We start from the raw sequence: 16,521 nt of genomic DNA, 5'->3' as shown, positions 1-16,521 counted from the left end.
GAAACATAATTCAATCAATGAAACACAACAGAGAGTCCCTGAAATCAAGGAGCTTTTCTCTGGGGGCTGGAGGACAATAAGACTTACACAAAAAAGTGTGATATGAGGTGGCAGGAGATGAGGGGAATTCATGAGAAGGATTCTTTGAAACATCTCTTGAGGAAACTATACAGTGATTAGCCACCGTCCCTTTTTCTCCCCTTTCCAATAACAAAATATCATGTAGCTAAAGATAAAAAAAGACAGACTATGCTTTCTTGGAATTTGACATGGGGATAATAAGGGAGAGTGGTCTTATCTCGTTTATCTGGCTTAATCAAGCCTTGCAGATTATCACTTGCCTAGTACTGGCAGTGGGTGGTTTATGATAAGCCCATCAATGAACATGAATTCTACTAATTGTACTAACTGTAAATTGCAGTGGTAGAAACAGTGATGGTAAAGACAACTGTATGGTTTGATAGGTTTGGGGTTTTTATCTGTAAGGCTGAGATGAAGTTTAAAAAATGAAGATGACTACACTATATCATCATAAAACACCTTAGTCCTTGGAAACAGAAGGCAAAATGAGTCTATAGCAGAAATGGAAGGGGGGCTGTATTGGTAATAAAGGTAAACAATGGCACTTTAGGAGCCCTGAAGGGCCAAGTATATCAAGTTCTTTTCTCTCTATCTCTGTAGGGAAAAAAGTCCCCCTAATTCTCCTTGACTTGTGGTTATAGTCAGGGTTCATCTAATTCCCTCTCTTAAAATGTTCTAAGGATGGAGTACTGCAGCTGCTGGCTTATGTACCCAAAGACTGTGGCAGACAAAGCATGTAGTTAGAAATTAGCTTAAGGCCTAGTGCAGTTTCACAGGATCAGATTGTCCAGAGCAATGCCTTCCTGGTGTCTCTCCAACAAGCTTGCAGCCTGGCCTCTCCCAAAGGTCTCTGAATAGAAATAGCCGGTTGTGTCCTAAGGCTGCTCTCAGGATAGATGAAGGGAGGGGTGGCCAGGTAAGACCAACTTGAACTTCATATGTAAACTCTTCAAGGACAAATACAGGTGGAAGGTAGTGTTCTTCTATAGTCATCCCATCACACCAACCATTGGGCGAGGTACCCTGAGAATACCCAATACTTATCAAATGACCAGTTGATGAAACTAGGGGCCATTTCAAGCTAACAATTTCAGGCATTTACAAAGGAAAGGAAGCCTTGAGATGAGAAGAGGGACTTTTAACTGGGATGATAGGAGTGATCAGCTAAACCTCTTTCAAAGCACAGAGATTTGGGAACGATATTTCTCCTTATGCTCTTAACCCCCTAAAGATCAGTGTTCTAACAGCAAAAATGTATAGCATTCCAGGAATATACAGGGTGTCCCAAAAGTCTTTGGGGCAGCTTTGACCTTTTAAAAGCTTAAAAGTGCACCAAAGACTTTTGGGACATCCTGCAATTTTTTGGCACTTCAAACCACCTAAGATTGTAATTAATTAAATGGGCAAATCATTTTAAAGAGTTAATTTTGTTCTTGTCTCTCCCCTTCAGGTTGCTGACTCACTGTTTACTTTCACTCTTTAAAAGAACCCATAACTACAACCCCCTCCCCAAGTACAACTTTAACTATCTTAAAGGAGACAAAAATGAAGAATTTCTTAGATCAGCATGAAAAATGTAAACTGTTGGCAAAAAGACTTTTAATTTCCAGTATTTTAAGATGTAAACCTTGGTGACGTGATTTATGTACCAATTAAGAAGCAGCTGTGACAGTGGACAGACAGCCAGCCTCAGAGTCAGGGGGACCAGGCTCATGTCCTGCCCCTGCCTTGTGGAAGCTGTGTGACCTTGGGTAAATCACTTTACCTTTCAAAGGCTCTGGGCAACTTTCCAAGTCTATAAGTTGTATAGTGAAGGTGCCAACCTGCACTGGTAGAGAGGGACTGTCCTCACCCAGGAGTTCCCTATACCGATGGAACCAGAAGTTCAGTCCTTCTCCCCATCACAAAGCAGGGAATCTCATCCGCTGAAGGCTAGCATCTAATTATTTTAATTTGCAGTAGCTCTTTTCTTAGGCAAAACTAGGGCTCAACCAATAAACTAAGAACTAGCAAAGAAAAAAAAAGTATTTTAAAAATGAGGCTCCAAAAGAATGAAGGTGTTAGTGGAGTAGGGAAGATATCTGCCAAGAAGAGCCCATTGAAATGGTTCCTTCACAGTCAGTCAACAGAAAAACAATACACTGTCTATACCTGTGGGCACCTTAATTACTACCCTCAATCATGACTCTGTGCCACTGAGAAGTGAGGCATCAGAAAAGGGCACATGCTGAGCAGCAACAAATGCCCTATTATTACAAACTCACCAACCTGTTGGCTCATGACCAGAGTTGGTGACATCAAGTGTATCAAATATACTTTATAGAAAAGAACTCAGGTCCTGGTGGTGTGATATGCGGTGGCTTGGTTGGGCTGGAGGCCTCTCAATCACTCCAAAGACCAGGCCTGTGTTGTGATGTTCACAGTCCCCTAAAGCAAAAGTTTCCAGAAATCAACAGTTCCTTCAGAGACCTCCTATTATATCCCCCCAACCCCAGCACTCCCAAGGCTCCCCCTACCTCAGTCAAAGAATGTTGTCATCACTATTGATCTGTCTGCTATGATTGAGGTGTAGCTATGCTTGAGGGTCCTTAGAAAGTTCTCTCCAGTTCTGATACTCAAAGATTCCTTTGTTAATATTAAGGCAAACGAGAGTGACATTTTAAAAGTCAATCAAAAAGACTGGTTATTCAGGCAGAGAAACAAAAACAAGGCAAGTTTTTCTCTATCTGAAACTATTTTTTTTTTTTTGCTATTATGGTAGAGCTACTGCTGATTCCTTAGAAGTAAATGAAAGAAAGGGATGGCTATTTATTGGTGTGTGTGTGTGTGTGTGTGTGTGTGTGTGTGTGTGTGTGTGTGTGTGTGTGAGAATTCACAAAATTTTAAATTGTCATGGTGATTCCCTTTTGGTTATGAGTTGGACTAGATGGCCACTCTAAAAATTCTGTGATTCTGTGAAGCCATCACAATTTCTTGTTTTAAAAAGTATCCAGTTTGGGTAAACTCTAGGCTCCCAAGAAAGGTACCAACGGTACATATGTCAAGTACAAAGGCAAGTCAAATGGATAATAATTGAAAAGGAAGCCTAAGAGAGACAGGCACAGTCTCCACAGAGAAATGCGAGAGGCTGATGACAGCTTCCAATTCCAACTGATAGAAACGTTCACTTTCAGAAAGTGCCTGATGGAGAGACGTTGCACAAAGAATTCTCTCTCAGCTAGTTGTACAATTTAAAAATTAATGCATTCACAGAGTTTCTAAGATAACCACTTCATGTGGCTAAACCCTATTTGCTGAATCCAAATGACCTTAAATACACGCAAGACAAGAGAAGGAAAAAGCAAATTAGTGAATGCACAGAAACATCACAGGTTTTTTTTTGTTTTTTTGTTTTTGTTTTTTTAAGCAAAACTCATACCATGGATGCAACTTGAAAATGCCTTGATTGGCTTTAAACTATGAGCAAATTTTTGGGCTTGGATAGGGATATGGTGTTGGAAAGACTTGAAAAGACTTTTGAATATAGACATACATGCAGGGAAATCAAGTTTAAGTAAAGTAAGTGAAAAGAACCGTGAGTGATGCTATAGGAGTGCAAGTATTTGTCCAACAAGATTTTGGCTCATTTGGAGAACGTGTGCATAGGCCTGATGGGCAACTGCCCCATCAATTCCTTAATACTAGATTTCCTTTTCATTGTACTGGCCAGAGGAAGAAGGCAGCAAAATGGAATGAGAGGCCTTCTATTCACTTCTCTGGATCGCCTCCACCTTTTAGTACTTAGACATTAGTAATAGGGTAATGAGATCCAGGCATATACTATACTATATATACACACACATACACATAGACTATAGATATTTGAATATTTAAAAAATCAGAACATCATCTCAAATGAGACAGACAGACATGCAGAAGACATTCAAAATAGTGATTATAGCAGCTATTCATAGCAGGGAGAGGATTTGAGGGAGGCAAAAAGTGGTAAGTGGTTAAGTTCCTTAGGGTATTTTGTCCTATGTACACTTTTGGGGGGAGCGGGGGGTGGGGTAAGTTACAGTAACATGGGGATACTTCTTTCCCCGTGCTTTGTTAAAACTTCTTGTTTATGAGAATAAATTTTCAATTTAATAAGGCAACACACAGTGTTATTTTCCCCAAGGCCTCTTGGGCTGTCATAACCACTACCAAGTTATTGAAGAGGTCACAGAGCCAGGAAACAGAGCTTGCCACTATATGAGGGCCTGGTTTTCTAGTTCAGTGCTAACCATCAGCCACATAATTCAGAAAACCAAGAAGAGAGGGAAAAAATGACAAAAATAAGCCTGTCGTACCATAAGACTTTCTGCTTTCCACAAAGGAGGAAATTAAGAGGGACACTTTCCATACCCCTCCTACCCCCAATCCATCCTTTGCAAAAAGTTTCCAAACTCAGATGTAGACAAGGTACAGTGGAAATAATGTGTTTTTTTCAGTACGGTGGAAATGAGATTCTCTGTAAAAGAAAATAAAATAGTAAATTTTTCTAGATAAGAAATAAGCCAATTTTCTAAGCTCTATAGAAAGGAAAGGGACTGGTACTCCTTTTCACATCTAGTAGGACTAGCACGGTTTCACTCCATTTCTTTTAGGGTTCAAAATGAAAGTAGTTTTTAAAAAATCACCACAATATTAGGCAGGCCATTTTGGTTCACTTTAAAAAACATTATTTTACATTTCATTTAAAAAGTTAAAAGTTTTTCCCCAAAGGAAAATAGCATGAGAATGCAGAATTCCACAATACTTGAGGGATGTATCATTTAAGTATGCAGAGTATCTGGATCGATTCCATGATTTTTTTTTTCTCAATGCATAGTTTGAGTAGGGAAGAAAAAAAGAAGAGATTCAATTAAAATTTTGTACAAATGAACACAATGAAGTTCAGAAGTAATGCATAACTAAGCGACGATAGGTTTTAAAACATGTGGCTTAGTGAAACCTGAGAGGCCCGTCACTAAAATTTCATTTGAAATAGCTTGTGTGCTTACAGCCGAGTTCAGATGAATGCAGGTGCTAATGGGAGATGCTGTCCCAGCTGTAACGATCAACTTCTTGGACATCTCTTAGATGGCTGTGGGGAAGCTTAACCACTGCTTTTAGGTGAAGCAGGGAGAAGGCAGGAAAAACTCCATTTTCCTTCTGTGATCCAGGCAACTAGAGAGGTTGATTTCTGTTAGATAAAGACTGGATGAAGTCAGGCACTACTGCTTTACATCCTTCAAGAAGTCAGTCAATTTTCACAGCTATCTCCACTGAATTGGAGATGAAACCAGAAACATCAACAATAAATAGCATTAGATGTTCTTTTTGGAGAGCAGATATGTGATGAGCAGGAGGTAAAAGTGATGCTGAGCATGTGGTAGAGTATATCCTGAGGTGGGGAACAGGAGGAACCACAAAGACCACCCCCACCCCTGAAAAGACACCTTCCTCACTTCCCCAATACAAAGCAGCAAGAACGAAGAGTTGAAATATTAAAAACTAAACATCTATCCCACACAGATTTCTTTTGCCCCAGACAAACTCAAAACACTGAAGCACGGCCGGATTGTACAAACCATTTGCTTAAAAAAATATCTTTTTCTATTGTGTGAACAAGTTGAAATAAGAGTCTCCTTGCCAGCAGATTCTTTAAGTCTCTCCCTTACTGCCCACCACACTCAGCTTTACTTTTATCTTCCTCAATGATTTGGATTAGAATGACTGTTGCTTCCGGAAATACTGGTTGTTGTTGTTTTTTTAATTCTGGAAAACACCATCAAGATACCACTGGTGTCATATCCCACAACTGTTAAAAAAGAAGAAAAAGATCTCATGTGATGAACTACACTTTTATTGGGTTATTTATAATATTTTATATCAATTTTAATAGATCATATTAATTTATGTTATGTGATATATTTATCTAACAGTAATAATAGCTATCATTTATATAGCACTATGTGCCAGGCATTGTGCTAAATGTTTTACAATATTATATTTTATATTAATGTATCAATGAGTTATATTAATACCTGAATAATAAAGTTTCTAAGAATTTAACCCTTTTACCGCCCACCCCCTCCAATCCCCCAGCCAAACCAAAACAAAAAGTGGTGAATCAGAAAGAACAGTGCACTTGCAATAAGAAGATCTGGGTTTGAATCCTCACTGTAATGTAATAGCTGTATGTTCTTAGGCAAGTAATTTTTCTGATCTCTGTTCCTATAGCTGTGAAAGGACAGATAATCTCTATGTTCTTATGTAAGTCTAAATCTGATGCTTCCTCTCAGCCTTTTCATTTAAGAACTAAATCAAACTACAAAAAAAATATATATATATATATATATATATTTACCCAAATAAGGATAAGAAACAAGATTTGTTTTCTCCCACAAGCATTTTGGCCCAAGAAAAGAATATGACCAAAAAGTAGAGGCTTGGGTCCCGTTTCATGGATTCTCCAATGCTGTTAGCCATGTCACTGGTGATCACCTTTTGATTCTCAGAAAAAAAAGGTGGAGGGATGAGGGATGACATATATAAGCACCCATTAGTTCTTTTTTTAAAAAAAAATTATTTATTTGTTTATTCATTCAGTTTATTTATTTTTTTGGTGGGGCAATGAGGGTTAAGTAACTTGCTCAGGGTCATACAACTAATAAGTGTCAAGTGTCTGAGGCCAGATTTTGAACTCAGGTCCTTCTAAATCCAGGGCTGGTGCTTTATCCACTGTGACACCTAGGGGCCTCCCATTAGTTCTTTAAAGCAAGGAACTTCTCTGTTCTTTAGGGACTGGGATCATAAAAAACAAACCGACTTAACATGATCTCTTACCTTAATAACTTTGTCTGTTCCACAAGTCAATAACCATCCTCGGGTTGCATCAAAATGTACATGAACAATATTATGTTTGCTGTCATGGAACGTAGCTGTGGGTGCACGTCTGGAAGTTAAAAGAAAAAGGGGGGTGGGCAATAAACATGCATGTATTTATGTGTGTACATCTATACATACATATTGTAAGCATGCTCAGGAATAAACTGGGATCTCATTGCTATCTGCAGCAGTCCTACTTTGGGAAGGTTGCTGCTAGAGATCCCAAGATCTGACCTGACGGTGCCTGCCACACAGTAAGTACTTCATGCTTGTTTCACACGGTGCCTTATCCTTGCTCCCTGGCCAACATTCTTTTCTCATCATACATTTTCTGGATGATACCATTTAGGAATCCTTGGTATTAGGCCTCTCTGTTGCCCTCTGGGTCACCCACAAATCTGATTCTTTACAGACTGTAGTGTTCGGTGATTTGAAGCCATACAGCAAGCAGAAGGGAAGAATATTAGTGCTAAAAAGATGAATTGTTTCTGTAAGTAAGCAGGTATCATTTCAAATGTTCCACAAGTTCCCAATTAGCCCATTTTCTTCACCCTATTCCAGGCCAAGGCCAGAGCATTCCACCAGCACAGGCTAATCAAAGTAGACTAAATACCCTAATTACTATCCTCTCTGATTGGAAGATAGGAGCATGAACTCCGAACCTTCATTTAAGGAGGGCGCTAGGCCCAGACACCTCTCATTTCTCCCCTGGCTATATGACTAGGGGGCTTGTTTGTGTATTTCACCATATTTCCGTAGGTACCTTCTCATTCTGCCTACTATGGGCTTCAGCTTCCTATTAAGTGCTGTTTTTCCCCATTAGACATTAACCTTCTTGAGGGCAAAGACACCCCCCCCCACACTTCACTGTGCTTAGCACAGTGCCTGACACATAGTAGGTGTTTAATAAATGTTGACTGATGGACTGACTAAAAGTTAAGGTGTAAATAAGAGAAATTCTTTATCCATTTGGTGTGGACTTTTAGGTTTCTGTAATAGTCAAGGATCTCGCTAAAAATATCGAATACTATTTCACATTTATATAGCACTCACGAGGTGCCTGGCATGGTGCTAAGCACTTTATACAATTATCTTATTTGAAAATAAGATAATATTTATCAACAATCTTGGAAATAGGTACAATTATCTCCATTTTATAGATGGAGATACAGGCAAACAGAGGTGAGGTGACTTGCCCAGGGTCACACAACTAGTAAGTGTCTGAGGCCAGATTTAAACTCAGTTCTTCCTGACTCCAGGCCAGGCGTTCTATCCATTATATTATACCACCGAGCTGGCCCTACAAGCCCTAGTGATATAATGGAGTTGGGCACAACAAGCATGATGTTATGTACAAATATTTCAGGAATACCTCAAGGGCTACGTTTAAGTAATGATACGAGGAATCCTACTTCTCATCCATTTGGAAGATACACTACATGACAATCAACTACCTGACAAACATTTATAAGTGCCTACCATATGTCTAGCACTGATAGGCACTAGAGATACCAGGACAAAGGAGGAAACAATGCCTGCCTGCACTCCCGGAGGCTGAATCCTATCATTCAATGGTGGAGGCCTTGGGTGAGCACCTATGTCCCTTTTTTTATGCCTCACTCGATGTTGATAGGATTTCTATGGCTGCAACTAGCTCAAACTGTATGACTTTAATATATACATTGGATACTTCTTGTTGGAAAGGGGCTGCATTTTATTTCACTGAGACAAATACTTAAAAAAACAACAACCAACCAACAATAAACACAGCAGGTTTTCATAGCTGCTTTTCTGACTTAAGATGTGGTCTTCTATGGGAAATTCTTTATGAAAGCCTGCTTCTTCCCTTCACATATTTTCTTCAAGGATACCCTTTGAAATGTGTATCTCATTCTCATCAAAATAGTTTTTCTTTTCTTTTTAAAAATAGTATCATATTTTTTCCAAGTATTTGTAAAGACAATTTTTAACATTAATTTTTTTGGTTTTTTGTTTTGGGTTTTATTTTGTGAGGCAATTGGGGTTAAGTGACTTGCCCAGGGTCACACAGCTAGTAAGTGTCTGAGGCCAGATTTGAACTCAGGTACTCCTGACTCCAGGGCCAGTGCTCTATCCACTGCACCACCTGGCTGCCCCTAACATTCATTTTTTTTGGGGGGGTGGTGGTGGTAGTGGTGGTAAGGCAATTGGGGTTAAGTGACTTGCCCAGGGTCACACAGCTAGTAAGTGTAAAGTGTCTGAGCCTGTATTTGAACTCAGGTCCTCCTGAATCCAAGGCCAGTGCTCTATCCACTGAGCCACCTAGCTGCCCCCCATTCATTTTTTTAAAGAATTTTCTTCTTCCCTCTCTACCCTACCCCCTTTCTCTAAGTAAGCAATTTGATATAGGTTACATATGTATAATCATGTAAAACCTATTTCCATATTACTCATGCTGTATTATAGTTTGCACAAGGAAAAAAAGGCACCAAAAATAAAGTAAAAATAGTATCTTGGGGGCAGCTAGGTGGCGCAGTGGATAGAGCACTGGAGAGAGTCAGTGGATAGAGTCAGGAGGACCTGAGTTAAAATCCGGTCTCAGACACTTAACGCTTACTAGCTGTGTGACCCTGGGCAAGTTATTTGACCCCCACTGCCTCACCAAAAAAAAAAAAAAGTATCTCATCAAAAAGTTTTTAAAAAACGAGAAAGTAGACAGCTGTAGTTATTAATTAATTAATTAATGATAATGGGGGGAATGTTTTCCAATCATTTAGCATCTTTCTTTCTTTGAGTTTGGCTAAAAAAATGTTTCAGTGTTTTCCAAATTGGTTCACCTCATGTATGTGTTTTGTTTTTTTAGCCCTTCGCTGTCACGTTTCTCTACTTAGAAAGGAAAATAAAGTTCTGCTGGATAAAGCAGTTTCTGGGTCCTTATAAACTAGGAAACATCTACAGCAAAGGGCAACAGTCTGCATTTCTATGGATTTATTATTAATGCTATTAACAATAACGCTTTTAGGTTGCATTTTACAATTTACAAAGCGCTCTCTTCAGAATAACCCTATAGAACAGGTGTACATCTATCATCCTTATCTTAAAGATTAGAAAACGGGTTCAAAGATCTTCATCATCTAATAGTCATATAACTAATAAATGTCAGCGTTGGGACTCTGTCATCAGTAGGAGAATAATGAAAAGTTGGAGATCATTCAGGAGGGCAATTAAAATGGTGATATGACTTGAAATCATGCCACACCAGAACTGCTTGAAAGAACTGGGGACATTTAGTTTGGAAAAGGTTAAGGGGAAGTGTGCATGATAGCTGTCATCAAGTATCTTACTGGGAGTTCTACAGAAGAGAAATTTGATTTTTGCCAGTTTACAGAAGGTAGAACATGGGGTAGAAATTGTGCAAAGGCAAATTTAGGCTTGATATAAAGAAAACATTTTTTAATACTTGGAACTACCCAAGAGAAGAACGGACTAACTTAGCAGGCCTGATTTTCCCTAATTGGAAGTTGTTTCTCAGAGGCTAGATTGGTTATTTGTTGAAGAGGATACCTGCTGAGGTATAAGTAAGGACAACACGACACCCAAGGATCCTTCCAACTAAAAAACCTTAGTCCTTACTTTGTCAGTGTGATTTTCAAATTTTGGTCCTTGGGACCAAGGAGATGGCAGAGGCTGGTGACCAGAGGACCAGTCTAATGATTCATCTTATGCAGACCTGTATAAGGAAGGTGTCCTAGATACCTAGTGTCTATTAAGGGCATTACCATTAATATCTATCTCGGTGGCAGCTAGGTGGCGCAGTGGATTCCACTGGCCCTGGATTCAGGAGGACCTGAGTTCAAATTTGACCTCAGACACTTGACACTTACTAGCTGTGTGACCCTGGGCAAGTCACTTAACCCTCAATGCCCCAGCCAAAAAAAAAAATCTATCTCTACTTTCTAGTATCTATTCAGAGTATTGATACTGTTGCCCTTGTTGTTTTTACACTATACAAACCTTCCAACTATTTCACAACCAACTAGAACTTATTTAGCTTTGTTAAAACAAAACAGGAAAAATCTATGATGGAACATGTGAGAAAATAATTATTATTAATAATGGATTTCTTGGGGGGACCCAGAGATCAGTTTCTCAGTGCTTTCTCTCCTCCCACTCCAGAAAGTCTAGTGCTCCCTGAGAAACTTGATCAGATCGTGTTTGGGACAAACCCACGGAAACAAAAGAAATGGAGATAGATACTTTTGTCTAGATAATAGACTTTGCCTTGAACAACTTGAGTGAGGGTCTTTTCCATATTTTTTCCTAATGTCATCTATACAGTTCATCTTGATTTGAAGGTGGTCCACACTATGTCAACCAGTGGCATTGAATGATGCTAACCAATTAGCATCAATTGATCAATGTATGATGACCCACCTCTATGAAAGAGGATAAAAACCCCTGGTAGACACCATGATCTCTCTCGGTGCACTCTTGGGGGTCTTGTAGGTCTTGTAGGTCTTCTGGGACTTTTCTCCTGCTCACACTAACTACCATGCAGAAGCTCTCTCCTTGCTTTCTCTACCATGCATCCTGAGACCAGGAGAAGTTAAGGAGATATATGGTCAATCCTTTACTGATATTATATTAATAAATCAATATATGCTTGCCCCAAATTGATATATAGCAATGGCAATTAATTTTTTAAAAACATAAACATTAATAGCTTGGAGAGGATGTCACAGAAAGGAGCAGAAAAGCTTCAGCTACAAAAATGATGGTGATTTACAAACCCACAGAAATCCTGACATCTGCTTCCGTAATTGAGTGACTGTAGCATCCTCAGAACACCACCTAAGGTTAGCTACCAGCTGGGAGGCAGTGCCACTCAGCTGCCTAACAGCTGTGCTCATGCTTAGCACTCACTACGACTCCTGTTTCCTGGTTTGCTCAGTTCAAAGGGGTTCCAAGGGCCACCCTGAACATACAAGTCGAAGGCCACCCTTTTGACTGCTCACCATCCAAAGGTCACTCATTTCTTAAAGAGGAAGACTCATGTTTTTTCCCACATATACCCTTCACTCAGTCAACAAACTTCTATTATGTACCTACCACGTGCCAGATACTATGTTAAATCTTGGGGTAAAGGCAAAAGACAAACATCACAAAATGTAAAAATATAATAAACTGAATGCTAATCTCTTACTGTTACAGAAGAGAGAGAGAGAGGAGGGAGGGAGGGAGAGGGAGAAGGAGAGGGAGAGGGAGAGGGAGGAGACATGTCAAGATGCTTAGGGCATGGGAGACTTCAGGAAAGATCTGTCTTCACCATTACCTAAACAAGCAAACTTTAAATTTCTATAATGGTAGAGGTTTAGGTTGAAGGATTAAAAAAAAAATCAATAACTTTTTAGAAACCCAAACTAAATAAGACCATCTTCTGTTCACATTTTAAACATTCTGAGACAATAAAATAATCACATATACAGTGGGTTAAGCAGACAGAGAGAAAATAGCTCCAGAATAGGAGTCGGGAGACTCTGGCTCTAATCTCTGGCTCTAAATCTCTAATGATTAGAGAGATGCAAATCAAAACAACTCTGACGTACCACCTGACACCTATCAGATTGGCTAAAATGACAAAAAAGGAAAATAATAAATGTTGGAGAAGCTGTGGAAAAATTGGAACACTAATGCATTGTTGGTGGAGCTGTGAACTGATCCACCATTCTGGAGAGCAATTTGGAATTATTCCCAAAGGGTGACAAAGCTGTGCATACCCTTTGACCCAGCAATACCACTTTTGGGTCTTTTTCCTAAAGAGATCATGGAAAGTAGAAAGGGACCCACATGTACAAAAATATTTATAGCTGCTCTTTATGTGGTGGCAAGGAATTGGAAGTTGAGAAGCTGCCCATCAATTGGGGAATGGCTGAACAAGTTGTATATGAATGTAATGGAATTCTATTGTGCTGTAAGGAATGATGATCAGGAGGAGTTCAGAGAAACCTGGAAGGACTTGCATGAACTGATGATGAGTGAGATGAGCAGAACCAAAAGAACATTGTACACAGTATCATCAACATTGTGTGTTGATCTACTGTGATGGACTATATTCTTCTCACCAATGCAATGGTACAGAAGAGTTCCAGGGAACTCATGATAGAAGAGGATCTCCAAATCCAAGAAAAAAAAAAGAACTGTGGAGTATAGATGCTGAATGAACCATACTATTTCTTTTGGTTCTGGTGCTGTTGTTTTTCTATTTTGAGGTTTTTCATCATTGCTCTGATTTTTCTCTTTTAACATGACTAATGCAGAAATATGTTTAATGTTATTATGTGTTATTAAATTTCAAATCTTATGGTTTCAGTGAAGATGACACATTGGTCAAGAAAAAGATCCACATCCCCCTTCCTTCTGGACAAATTGAAACAAGGTATAAGACATGGTATGGTAGGCATTTCAGCATTTTTTTCTGTCATGGCAAACTGTACAAAAGGATTCACCCAGAGAATACATCGAAGTCACAGAAATGCAAACACCCTGCAGTTTCCACTACTTGGATTGAGAATGGCAAAAGGATAAAGCTATTTAAGCACCTACCACAAACTGCTTGATTGTAGAGGAGGGTAAGAGAACATCCCTAGGATGTATTTTATTATCCACTATGTTATATCTTCTAAGCTGGCTGCTACTAAGACAGACAGACACTACTTTGGGCCTTCCACATTTGGCTTTTTTTACTTGAGTTATACACTATGCCACTGAGACTTACTCTTCATCTGTGATGGACTCATGACAGTTGTCACAGACTCTCACTTCAAATTCAAAGCCCATCAGTGGGATGGAGGAACGCTTGGAGCTGCATTTGCCACAGACGGCCTTCCCACACTTCCTACAGTGGTGCTGGAAAAAGGAACAAGAGACAGAGACATTCAATATGGCCACCACCACTAACCAGGGCCCCACCCTCCTGCCAGAAACATGTATGGATGGCAAGGTTCAAAAGTGAAATGACTCATCCAAGAAATGGCCCATGACAGTGACAGAAACAAGGGAAGGGAATCCAGCTGGATTCCATCTGCTGTCATCTGTTTACTCAGAAATGTAAATATCAGTTCCTATGGATAATGATAACTTGGTTGTCTCAAGGCATCTGGGAATTCTGGGAATTCCAGAAGGAACCAGCTTAATGCTGCATCTCCGAAGGATGCTCTACCACTAGGGATGATCAGGACTGGCTTGATGAAGACCACTTCAGTTTTGAGTAATGTCTCCTCTGGAAAAAAACAAGGCAAGAATGGAGAAGATTGTGTTATGAGCCAACTTGATGGCTGAAATTAAAAGGAGAAGATGGAAAGGGGAAAATCCAAGCATTCTTGGCACACATTTGCCACTTAGTGTGGTATAAATGTTATTGCTTTCTATACTCCTCAATTTAAACTCTTTCAGGAGACATCTCTGGAGCTCATCAAGTCCTTGAGAGGTGGAAGGCATTAAGGAGAATATAACTGACCTTTGCCCTCCAGGATCTTACTATATCAAAGGAAAAACAAGCTGTATGCATTGGACAAGTACTATTCTAAGCAGAAAGAAACTGCCAAAGACAAGACCAGCTGCAGTTCTATACATGCGAAGGGAGGGAGATCAAGTGGATAAGTGACTACATTTTCCTAAAACAGATCATGTAGGAATGAACTATAATAGGCAAAGTGTAGCTGAGTGGAAACTTTCTAGCCATAAGGTGACTCCTATATGGTAAGTTTTCCAAAATAACCGGATAAGATATTTATGCTACATAAGATATGTGTGTGTGTGTGTGTGAAGTACCCAACAAACTGACCTGTCTCAAGCCAATTTTTTTACTGTCCCACATTTGCTTGAAGTTCCAGAAGAAAGGCTGGTCACACTTTTGACAGGAATCACTGTCCAACCATTCAGGAGTCTTGTAAACAAAAACACAATGACAATCAGCATTCAAATAGATACAGCTGATAAAAATGCACTGCTCCACAAGCATAGATAGGTACATGCTACTTGAGGATAAGCAAGACAAAACTCGGCCAGTCCCTGTCTTCAAGCTTGCACTCTACTAGTAGGAGGTGGGGTTGAGGAAACAATGTCACAGGTAGGGTAAAAAGGACAGGGATAGGACCTGGAAGTGGGGTTTCAAGGGTGTCAGTTCCTCCAAGAGGAGGAAAATGCCTTCTGCCACTGCAGTCTTCTTTCAAAAACTTAAACCTTAAAACTGTAGAGAGCTACCTAGAGTTGAGGCATTAAGCTTGGGGAAGCTCAGGTCCTAAATAAGATTAAAATGTAACTGGGAGGGGAAGCTAGGTGGTGCAGTGGATAGAGCACTGGCCCTGGAGTCAGGAGTATCTGGGTTCAAATCCGGCCTCAGACACTTACTAGCTGTGTGACCCTGGGCAAGTCACTTAACCCCAATTGCCTCACTTAAAAAGGAAAAATGAAAAAGAAAAAGAAAAAAATGTAACTGGGAAGTATTTAACATCATAAATTTTTTAAAAAAAGAAAATAGTGTGAATTTGTGGTTTTCTAAGCCAGCATGTGACTCAGATCCATTTCTATTTGAGTCTGACCCCACAGACCTAGAACATGGCTTCTTAAACTTTTTCCACTCATGACGCCTTTTTGCTTGAGAAATTTTTATGTGACACCATGTATATAGGTATATAAAATAGATACACATAACCTTTTACTACTGCCAAATTTTTTTTGACCCCCCACCCCCCCACCAGCTACATTCGGTTACACGACCCCGTATGGGGTTGCAACCCACAGTTTAAGAAGCTTTGGCTTAGAGCACTGAGAGATGAGGAGCCTGGCCCAGTGTTATGCAGGAAGAGTGGGTCAGACACTGGAGATTTGAACCCAAGTTCACCTGGCTTCCCAGACCATACTGTGCTGCCTCTGGCTAAGTAAAGACAATAGCTACATGGAGGAAATAGAAATCAGGCATGCTGATAATGTTGCTGATTAAAAATTCTAACTACTTTTCGGCTTAATTTATTAGTCTATTCCTAACAATGTTCAACAGCAACAAAAAAATTAACCTCACTAGCACCTTTGTATATTTTTCTGATCCATCCATTTAATTAGATACAAATCATCATACTTCATATAAAAATGCTGATATTATCATCAAGGTGTCAAAAATGGCTGAGTAGATGACCCACAAATTCTCTTCCACACAGGCTCCATGGACACACCACAAACCACTTAGCTATGAGCAGTTAGGAGGTTTTGCTTCTTTTGAGGATCAGAGGATTTCTCTCTGGGAGGGGTCTCAGAGATAAGCTAAGCCAACCCTTCAATCTTTTCATTTTACTGATGAAGAAACTGAACTGCAGACTGGAGAAGTGATACATGAGCATCTGCTCGAAATGTTCTTCTCTGGGACAGCCAAGTGAGCTGAATGTTTTGCTTAACTGTTTTATTTTGTTACAAGGGAGAGTTCTGGGTGGGAGGGCAATATACCTGGAAATATTTAGGGCATAAAAACCAAAAGGTTATCAATAATTTTTTTTTACAAAGATCTCATCT

At 39.6% G+C, this 16,521-nt stretch overlaps 1 protein-coding gene across 3 annotated transcripts in view; it reads right to left on the bottom strand.

The window, feature by feature from the left end:
• Positions 1–2,469: 2,469 nt before the first annotated feature.
• WDFY2 (WD repeat and FYVE domain containing 2) overlaps positions 2,470–16,521 on the bottom strand; it is a 164,578-nt gene continuing 150,526 nt past the window's right edge. For 2 of the 3 annotated variants that reach the window (XM_043993597.1, XM_043993598.1), the window contains 4 exons: positions 14,801–14,902; positions 13,733–13,863; positions 6,937–7,045; positions 2,470–5,908 (listed from right to left, as the gene is read on the bottom strand). In XM_043993597.1, coding sequence (XP_043849532.1) covers positions 5,879–5,908; positions 6,937–7,045; positions 13,733–13,863; positions 14,801–14,902 — 372 coding nt within the window. In that variant the 3' untranslated portion in view covers positions 2,470–5,878. The remainder of the gene's footprint in view (positions 5,909–6,936; positions 7,046–13,732; positions 13,864–14,800; positions 14,903–16,521) is intronic. The other variant, XR_006355610.1, reaches the window with a different exon arrangement.

This window comes from Dromiciops gliroides, chromosome 3, assembly GCF_019393635.1.
Source record: "Dromiciops gliroides isolate mDroGli1 chromosome 3, mDroGli1.pri, whole genome shotgun sequence".
NCBI classification, from domain to species: domain Eukaryota; kingdom Metazoa; phylum Chordata; class Mammalia; order Microbiotheria; family Microbiotheriidae; genus Dromiciops; species Dromiciops gliroides.
The sequence above is the reverse complement of the archived record's forward strand: the minus strand, read 5'-3'. Positions and strand labels throughout refer to the sequence as shown.